The following is an 8,689-nucleotide window of genomic DNA, read 5'->3' as shown; positions in this document are numbered from 1 at the left end:
TTTTTTTTTTTTTTTGGTATAGCTATGCCTTTTGATGGGCTGCCTACGTACCCTTACCCTTCGAAAGTTTTTTTTTTGTCATTTGCATATATTATCTTCTACTTCTTTTGTTTCCTTTGTTTTTGGTATGTGTGTCTGTTTAAAACACCACTCCTAAACAATAAAAAAAACAAAACACAAACCAACACTCTTAAAAAGGAACAAACGGTGAGACAACAACTTTTGTTGTCACTTCAATTTTGCATATATAGCACAACTCTTATAGCTGTACGTACACATGTGTGTATATATATACAGCTTTGCTAAAAATAGCAAATAAACTTATTACCATGATCATCGGCGAATTGAGATCTTTCTGACTTGGCTTTTTTGACTTTTATCATTTTATTGTTTTTTTTAAATGCGTTATTTTATATAGATATATAAATATATATATATTTCTTCTCTACATATTGTCTCACAAATTGGGGATGAATAACTCACATTTTGTAAATTGCGTTTTTAACATTGTAAACGACTTTTTTTTGCCAATTATAAATGATTTGTTATGATAACTAAACCTACTCAACAAGATTCATTGTAAAATTTAGATGATAATTTTTTATCTAGTAAAGCTTTTCATACTTTAAGACTTATATATATATATATATATATAACTTCACATATATAGGATCGATATATAACTCTTATACCTTGTATTTGTATATAAACACACTCAATCATATCAAATAAAGAAGATAATTAAAAGGGAACCACTGTGATCTCCTTCTAATTTGGTTCAAGATCTCTTTGACCTAGCTTCTGATGTGTTTTTTTGCTTAGAGCTTTTACCAAATAATTTTTTTTTAAAAATACTATATTTGTTATTCATCTCTACACATTGATTCTCAACAAAATTAGGATGAATGAAAAACCAAAAAATTATGTAAATGTTTGATTTTAAACAGTATGCATAATTTGGTTTGATAGCTTACAAAATACATGTGTTTTGATTTCTAGAATTTACAATTCCATATTGGAGGGATGATTTCTATAATTGGCAAACAGTATGTTATTGGAGGGATGATTTCTAAATCCATATGAAATTGTAAATTCTAGAAATCAAAACACATGGATTTTGAAATAACATGTTTTATCTTTGGATTTGAATCCTTCTATTTGAAATTTTTATAGAAATCTATGGTGGTTAGAACCTGTTTTTGGGGAAAGCATTTGAACATGGTAGTTGAAGGGATTTGAATCAATTATAAAAGAGGCGGTTGAAATTTTTATAGCGGTTGTAAAAAATGTGGTTAAAAAGAAAACGGTTAAAGTTAGCGGATGGAAAAGACGGCACAGTAAAAGAAAGCGGTTGAGTATTTAGCTTGATTGGTAACATTTCAGCGGTTGAATAGTATAAGTTATAAAAAAATTGAAATTAATTTAGTTAAAAAATGAAATAATAAATCATTATCTAATTCATAATATAAAATACTAATATATTTAAATGATATTAACAAAATGATCAAATGTGATATTAACAAAATTAGCAAATGTTTATTTTTTAAATCTTCATTATATGACATTAACAAAATCATAATCTCCATGTATGTTACTATTCAAATCATAATTTTTATTTACTAAATTTTTATTTATTTTTGGCTTACTAACCTTTTCATAAGAAAAAAACATTGAGAAGAATAGTAACATATGTTAAATCAAGATTAGGGTTTGAACAATAAATAAATAAATAAAACTATGCAACTTTGTGTCCAAAGAAAAAAAAAACTGTGCAACATCTCTATAAAGCCAAACGTTGGATTTTGATAGTGGCTAGGATGAGTGGTTGTAGCCACCAAAAAGAGGTTCTAACCACCATGTTCAAATGCTTTCCCCAATCACGATATCCAACCGCCTTCTCCCAACGACTTGTTGATTGGTGATCATTAGAATGACTCGTTTGCAAACCAGGCGTTTGGGTGCTTCCATTCAGACCCAGTATACACAACTCTTATAGCTCTACATACACATGTGTGTGTATTGATACCACTTTGCTAAAAATAGGAAATAAACTTACTATCATGATCATCGGCGAATTGAGATCAGTCTGACTTGGCTCATTTTGACTTTTATTTGTTTTTTTAAAAGTTGTTATATCTTTCTTATATATATATATATATTTTCTCTACATATTGTCTCATAGTATTTGGGATGAAGAACTCACATTTTGTAAATTGTTTTTTTTTTTTTATCATTGTAGATTAAACGACTTTTTTTGCAACTAAAAATAATTTGTTTTGATAACTAAACCTACTCAACAAGATTCATAGTTATTAAAATTTAGATGATAACTTTTTTATCTAGTAAAGCTTTTCATAAATTTAGTTATATATATACATATGCAAATTTCATATATATGGGATCTGATACATAACTCTTATACCTTCTATTTGTATATATATAAACACATCATCATGTTAAATATAGAAGATAATTAAAATTATTGTGATCTCCGGCTAATTTGGTTCGAGATCTCTTTGACCTAAAAGTAATTAAAAAAAATATTATATTTGTTTATTCATCTCTACAGATTGCGAGTGTTAAATTACTTCAACCTCATGACCTAAATAACATAGTCTATCTAACGTGAAAATTGGCTAATCTTGTGGATAAGAGAGTGTTAAACTACTTCAACCTATATGCCAACGGTCAAATTCCAACTCCAAATCACTAAACCACTAGCCACGCACACAACAAACGCTCCTGAGGTTCTACACCAATCATCGAATGGGCCTTCTAATTTTGCCCCACTTAAACTTAACATAATCGGATGTTTAATGGGCTTACAGTGAAATGTACTTACAAAGCGATTATATCCGATAAAGATTCCTACCATAATACCGACAAGGTTGCATAAGATCATGAATGATTAACATTCTTATGAGTTATAAGAGACCTGATTACACCTATAAAGTAGAAAGGTTTGTATTCATATTTCATAACAAAACAAAACAAAACAATGATTAATCAATTAACGAAGAACGAGTTAATTGGATTATTTACATCCATTGCCCTTGTCATATACGTTACGTGTCTCCTCCACACCAAACGTCGTACGAGACTGCCTCCGGGACCAAAGCCCTGGCCGGTGATCGGAAACATGTTTCAGCTCGCCGGTTCACCGCCACACCACTCACTGACTAAACTTTCACGGCGTCACGGACCTATCATGACTTTGCGCCTCGGGTCGATGCTGACGGTTGTGATCTCTTCGAGCGAAGTGGCTCGGGAGATTTTCAAGAAGCACGATGCAGCGTTGGCTGGTCGGAAGATTTACGAGGCGATGAAAGGAAGGAAGAGTAGTGACACCTCGCTCATCACGGCTCAGTACGGTGCGTATTGGCGGATGCTGCGGCGACTCTGCACCACTCAGTTCTTTGTCACGCGCCGTCTTGATGCTATGAGTGATGTACGTTCTAAGTGTGTTGAGCAGATGCTTCAGTTCGTCAAGGAAGGTGGCCAAAACGGTGCGTATTATATTAGATTTCCTTTTATCAACAACACATGTGTGACGCATCAACAACAACGTTCTTGGTACTCACTGATACAAACCATTTTAGCTATACATATATATCCTTGGTTGGTGTGATTATATAATTATTCAAAATATTATGTTACTTCTTTTAGTAGAATTTAAAAGTTTCAAAGTTTTAAAAATTTAATTTTCTTTTAAGAATTTTCCTTTGTCTATTAACTAATTATATTGATTCTGATGAAATTAATGTATAGTTTTATATACACTTTACATATTTTTCTATTATCAGGTACAAAAACAATCGACGTGGGGAGATACTTTTTCTTGATGGCATTTAACCTCATAGGAAACCTCATGTTCTCGAGAGATTTGCTCGATCCCGATTCAAAAAGAGGCTCCGAGTTCTTTTACCACACCGGGAAAGTGATGGAGTTCGCCGGGAAACCCAACGTTGCCGATTTCTTCCCTTTGTTAAGATTTCTTGACCCACAAGGAATCAGAAGAAAAACACAATTCCACGTGGAGAAAGCCTTTGAGATCGCCGGAGAGTTCATCAGAGAACGATCGGAGGTTAGGGAGAGAGAAGGAAGCGACGAGAACACGAAGGATTACTTAGATGTTCTTTTGGAGTTTCGTGGCGGCGATGGAGTCGACCAAGAAGAACCTTGTAGCTTCTCAGCAAGAGATATCAACGTTATTGTTTTCGTAAGTTTTACCCGCCATATCTCGATTTTGTATTTGTCACTTTAATTATGTGTTTAGAAAAAGGTTACATTTATATAAAGAAAACGTCAAATTTTATACAATTTAAATTTTATTGATAGGAAATGTTTACGGCAGGGACGGATACGACAACAAGCACGTTGGAGTGGGCACTAGCGGAGCTACTACACAACCCAAGAACCTTAACCAAACTACAAACCGAACTCCGAACATACTTGAAGTCCCCGAACCAAAAGCTCCAAGAAGAAGACCTTCCAAACCTCCCCTATCTCTCAGCTGTTATCATGGAAACCTTAAGGCTGCACCCACCTCTGCCTTTCCTAGTCCCACACAAGGCCATGTCTACATGTCACATCTTCGGCAAATACACTATCCCCAAAGAAACACAAGTCTTGGTTAACGTTTGGGCAATTGGGCGCGATCCTAAAACATGGATCGACCCGGTTATGTTCAAACCGGAAAGATTTATATCCGACCCGAATCCCCGAGACTTCAAAGGACAGGATTTCGAGTTTTTACCATTCGGGTCAGGTCGAAGGATGTGTCCAGCTTTGCCTTTGGCGTCACGGATCTTGCCGTTAGCCATTGGATCGATGGTAAGGTCGTTTGATTGGGCCTTGGAAAATGGGGCTAATGCAGAAGAAATGGATATGGGAGAAAGAATTGGTATTACATTGAAAAAAGCCCTTCCCTTGGAAGCAATTCCTATTCCTTATCTAGGCTAAGCAGTTAGTTTTTTCAAAAAAAATCTTTGTTTTCTTTACATGCATATGTACTTTTAACACTTAAAATACCAAAGCAATCCAATATGTATACCCCAAAAGAAAAAAAGAAAAGAAAAAAACGAATAAGGCGTTATTGTCAATGAATTGATTCGGTTCACTGACATAGCCGAAGTTGACCACATTTGGTGTTATTGTCTTCTTTTGTAATGTTATGTCATGTGGACGGATCGATGCAAACGTTAGCACGTAAGACGTGGCATGCAATTAGGCCCTTTCCAAAAGTCAGATTCTTTTTGTGGGTCTCCAATCTTCCTATACATAGACGTGCCTTTTGGAGCAGTCCTTGGGTTTAGTTGCTATTGCTAAACAACAACCTCACTTAGTTAGATTTCTAGAATATTCTGAGCAACTTAATATGATACCTTGTTATATTGTCCAAACCACTAAACAGTCATCATCAAACGACGTCGCCCTACACTGCCTCCTACCGGTACCAAATCAGAGAACACCAACTTCACAAAACGTAAGGACCTAAAACGCAAACACTAATCCAATGTTCACAAACAAAACGCCTCTGATTCATTTATTCCCGTTTACAAATCCAACGATTCGTACATCAGAAGGAAGAAACTAAACACACAAAAGTGAAATAAAAATTCAAACAAAGAAAAGAAAAATTTCAGAATCAGAGAGCTTTAAGCATATCCTCAGCACTACTGTTAGTGAAAGCACCACCTTCTTCAAGGTTCAGAACCTTCACAACACCATCCTCAGCCAGAATCGCGTATCTCCTTGACCTAACTCCGAGTCCAACAGGCTTATCCCTCAAATCCATTTCAACTCCAAGCTTCCCTGTGAACTCACCGTTTCCATCGGACAACAACATCACCTCATCGTTGATTCCTAGGTCCTTCCTCCACGCTTCCATCACGAACGCGTCGTTGACGGAGACACAGGCGATTACATCGATGCCTTTAGATCTGAGCTCACCGGCTTTGGATACGAATCCAGGGACGTGTTTCTGCGAGCAGGTCGGTGTGAATGCGCCGGGGACTGCGAATAGGATTGCTTTCTTCCCGGCGGTGAGGGAGGAGACGGTTACTGTTTTGACGTCTCCGGTGGATGGATCGAGGTATGAGAGAGTTGAGTCTGGGAGCTTGTCTCCGACTGAAATGGAGGCGGTGACTACGGGTGTTGTCGCGAAGGATCTGGTTGCGGCGGAGCTGGTGCGGCGGCTGCGGAATTTGAGAGAGAGGCTAGGAGCGAGAGAGCGATTGAAGGAGAGCGGCGCGGTGAAGGATACGGTGGGGGAAAGTAACGGCTTAGCGACGGAGATAACGGTTGCGGAGGAGGAGATGAATCTAGAAACGGAGAGAGAAGTCGCCATTGATGCTTGTTTAGGTGAAGAGTGACTTCAGGTTTTGTGATTTGTTTAGGATTGAGTAGAGAGGAGAAAGATGAAAGGCTATGTCGTTATTGGGCCTTAATGGGCTTACATTGTATCCACCGCATGGGCCTCTATCTTTACTTGTTAAGATACAATTTAGGGTTTAAAAGTCAAACCCTAATCGACTAATCGTCATTGGTATCGTAAGCACTACGGAGACAAGAAACAATGTCTAGAATTCGTAGTGATTGGTCCAACCTTTGTTCCGATGTTTTGAGAATAATCTTTGAAGGGTTAGGGACTAAAGATTTTTGTCGAGCGAGAAGTGTTTGCACACATTGGTATGATCAGAGCCGGCCAAGGGTACAAGCAAGCCAAGCTGGTGCTTGCGGCCGCAGTTACAATAAGTTTTTAATCGGCCCATTATGTTTCAAGAGAATGTACGCTACCTATGTATCCATTGCGAATTCTGTTCCAACAGGGTTTGGCTTATTTGCAAGATCTCGATGAAGACAAGATTGAAAACCTAGAAAATCTCGGATTCTATCTATCTAAAAGCTTTGTTATGGCTAGTTGCAGCAGTTGGCTTTTGATGAATGATCATAGTTTCTTATATCTTTTGAACGTGTTTACTAGCGAGACGATCAACCTTCCATCGATGGAGTCATGTCAAGAAGAAAGAGACGATGAATATGAAGATTTCATCAAGTCCACGTACAAAAGACAAAAGGTAATAAAATATTCTCCTGCCAAGAATCCAGCTTGTTTTTGGATAAACGACAAAACAAGGGATTACGTTGTAGCTTGGAACCACCACGACCAAAACAACTTGTTTACAGTTAAGAAAGGAGATGACTATTGGTACACCTTTGAAGGCATTAACTGTGTAGACATGGCGTATAAGGACCACAAGCTTTACCTATATACATATGATTGCTACATCAAGATTTTTGATTTCTCTGGAGATTTCCCTAACGAAGTCACTCGAGGAAACCCGTATCGTAACCATCCGTTTCGCTATGATTTGCAACATCAGGAATCCTTTTGGAAGGCGAAGGTTGCGATAACGAACTCGGGGGATGTTTTGATCGTTGCGAGTATGAAAAGGTTAGAAGAGAAACGTTTCTTTAAAATCTTCAAGATGAATATGGAAAGTGGTGACTGGGAAATAGTAGATTCTCTAGGAGGTGAGGTGTTGATATTTGGTCATGGGGTAACAATCAAAGATGTTAATGGTTTGGGAGTCAAGAGTGATTCAATCTGTTTTGGTCATGATGATCTTTGCCCAAGACCAAGAGGCTGTCGTCGTAGTTTTAAACCCAACAGAAAGTCTGGTGTGTTTGATCTTGCGACAAGTAGAATCACATTATTAGCAGATTGGTGCTCGAAGAGTTTCTGGTTTGTTCCTGGATTTGCGTAACTCTTCGATTAGACGTCTAAAGATGCAGAGAGAAATCAACAGCTGAAGCAGAGCGTCAACTAGATTTAATATTTTTGGTTGATAAAAAATTAGCCGTCAATAGAATATTCTTTTTTTTTTTTTTTATGCTGTGGCTTTTTGATTAGTGGAAACTACGTGTTAGATGTTAGGAGAGGCTTCTTTTAGCAATATAACAAAAATGTTTTAAAATGATCGGAACGATACTACCAAAAAAAATGATCAAAAGCAAAAAGATGCCAAAGGAATATGCGTCAACCTGAATTGTGCTGCGAGTCTGCGACTGTGATTCCTCCACCTGTCCTTAGCTTATGTTTGTATTTACATGCAATGCACTTGGTTTTGTGGTTAAGATTCTAAAATTACATCATCAATGATCATGGAGCTTGTAATTTTATACTATAAGGTATAAGCTAGTCAAATTCGTTCTAATTTAATTAAAACATAAATGACTCATAGTCTATGCACATTCAATATATATTACTATATGATGGAATAAATATTTAGTTCCCTTTATTAGTTAATTATTACTTGTTCTAGTGTCCAGCTAATTTCCCCAAAGTCGTACTCGTATCATTATTAGAGCAAGAGAGCATAGCCAAGGCGTGTTGCTTGCGAGTTGCGACGCACCGTTTTAACGTTTTTCCATTTATATTTTATTTTATAAGATCGTACGACGATTAATAGTTTTAATCCGACGGCAATATATATATATACGAAGCTAAAGCCTAAAGAATCACATTTAGTGTAAAGTGTAAAACCAAAGCTTCGACAAGTGTTCAGTGTTCTTGATCAAAAGGTTCTGTCTGTATAAGATCTAATCGAACAAATGGCTACTATCACTGTTGTGAAAGCTAGGCAGATCTTTGATAGCCGTGGAAACCCTACCGTCGAGGTTTGTT

At 36.8% G+C, this 8,689-nt stretch overlaps 4 protein-coding genes across 4 annotated transcripts in view; 3 read left to right on the top strand and 1 right to left on the bottom strand.

Annotated features, from left to right (window-relative positions):
* On the top strand, positions 2,999-4,962 carry LOC104715616 (cytochrome P450 76A1-like). Its single transcript, XM_010433008.1, has 3 exons — positions 2,999-3,506; positions 3,804-4,219; positions 4,339-4,962. Exons 1-3 carry the CDS (start codon positions 2,999-3,001, stop codon positions 4,960-4,962), a joined length of 1,548 nt encoding a protein of 515 aa, XP_010431310.1.
* On the bottom strand, positions 5,517-6,410 carry LOC104711856 (peroxiredoxin-2E, chloroplastic). The gene has a single exon (XM_010428627.1). The coding sequence runs from the start codon at positions 6,347-6,349 to the stop codon at positions 5,648-5,650; it is 702 nt and encodes a 233-aa protein (XP_010426929.1). The 5' UTR covers positions 6,350-6,410; the 3' UTR covers positions 5,517-5,647.
* On the top strand, positions 6,801-7,791 carry LOC104715615 (putative F-box protein At2g33200). Its single transcript, XM_010433007.1, has one exon. It carries the CDS (start codon positions 6,801-6,803, stop codon positions 7,767-7,769), a length of 969 nt encoding a protein of 322 aa, XP_010431309.1. The 3' UTR covers positions 7,770-7,791.
* Positions 8,471-8,689, top strand: part of LOC104711855 (bifunctional enolase 2/transcriptional activator-like) — a 3,430-nt gene continuing 3,211 nt past the window's right edge. The window contains exon 1 of the mRNA XM_010428626.2: positions 8,471-8,682. Within this exon, the coding sequence (XP_010426928.1) occupies positions 8,617-8,682 (66 nt within the window). The 5' untranslated portion in view covers positions 8,471-8,616. The remainder of the gene's footprint in view (positions 8,683-8,689) is intronic.

The sequence above is a fragment of the Camelina sativa genome, chromosome 9 (genome assembly GCF_000633955.1).
Source record: "Camelina sativa cultivar DH55 chromosome 9, Cs, whole genome shotgun sequence".
Taxonomy (NCBI): Eukaryota; Viridiplantae; Streptophyta; class Magnoliopsida; order Brassicales; family Brassicaceae; genus Camelina; species Camelina sativa.
Note: the sequence above shows the minus strand (reverse complement) of the source record. Positions and strands in the feature narration are given on the sequence as shown.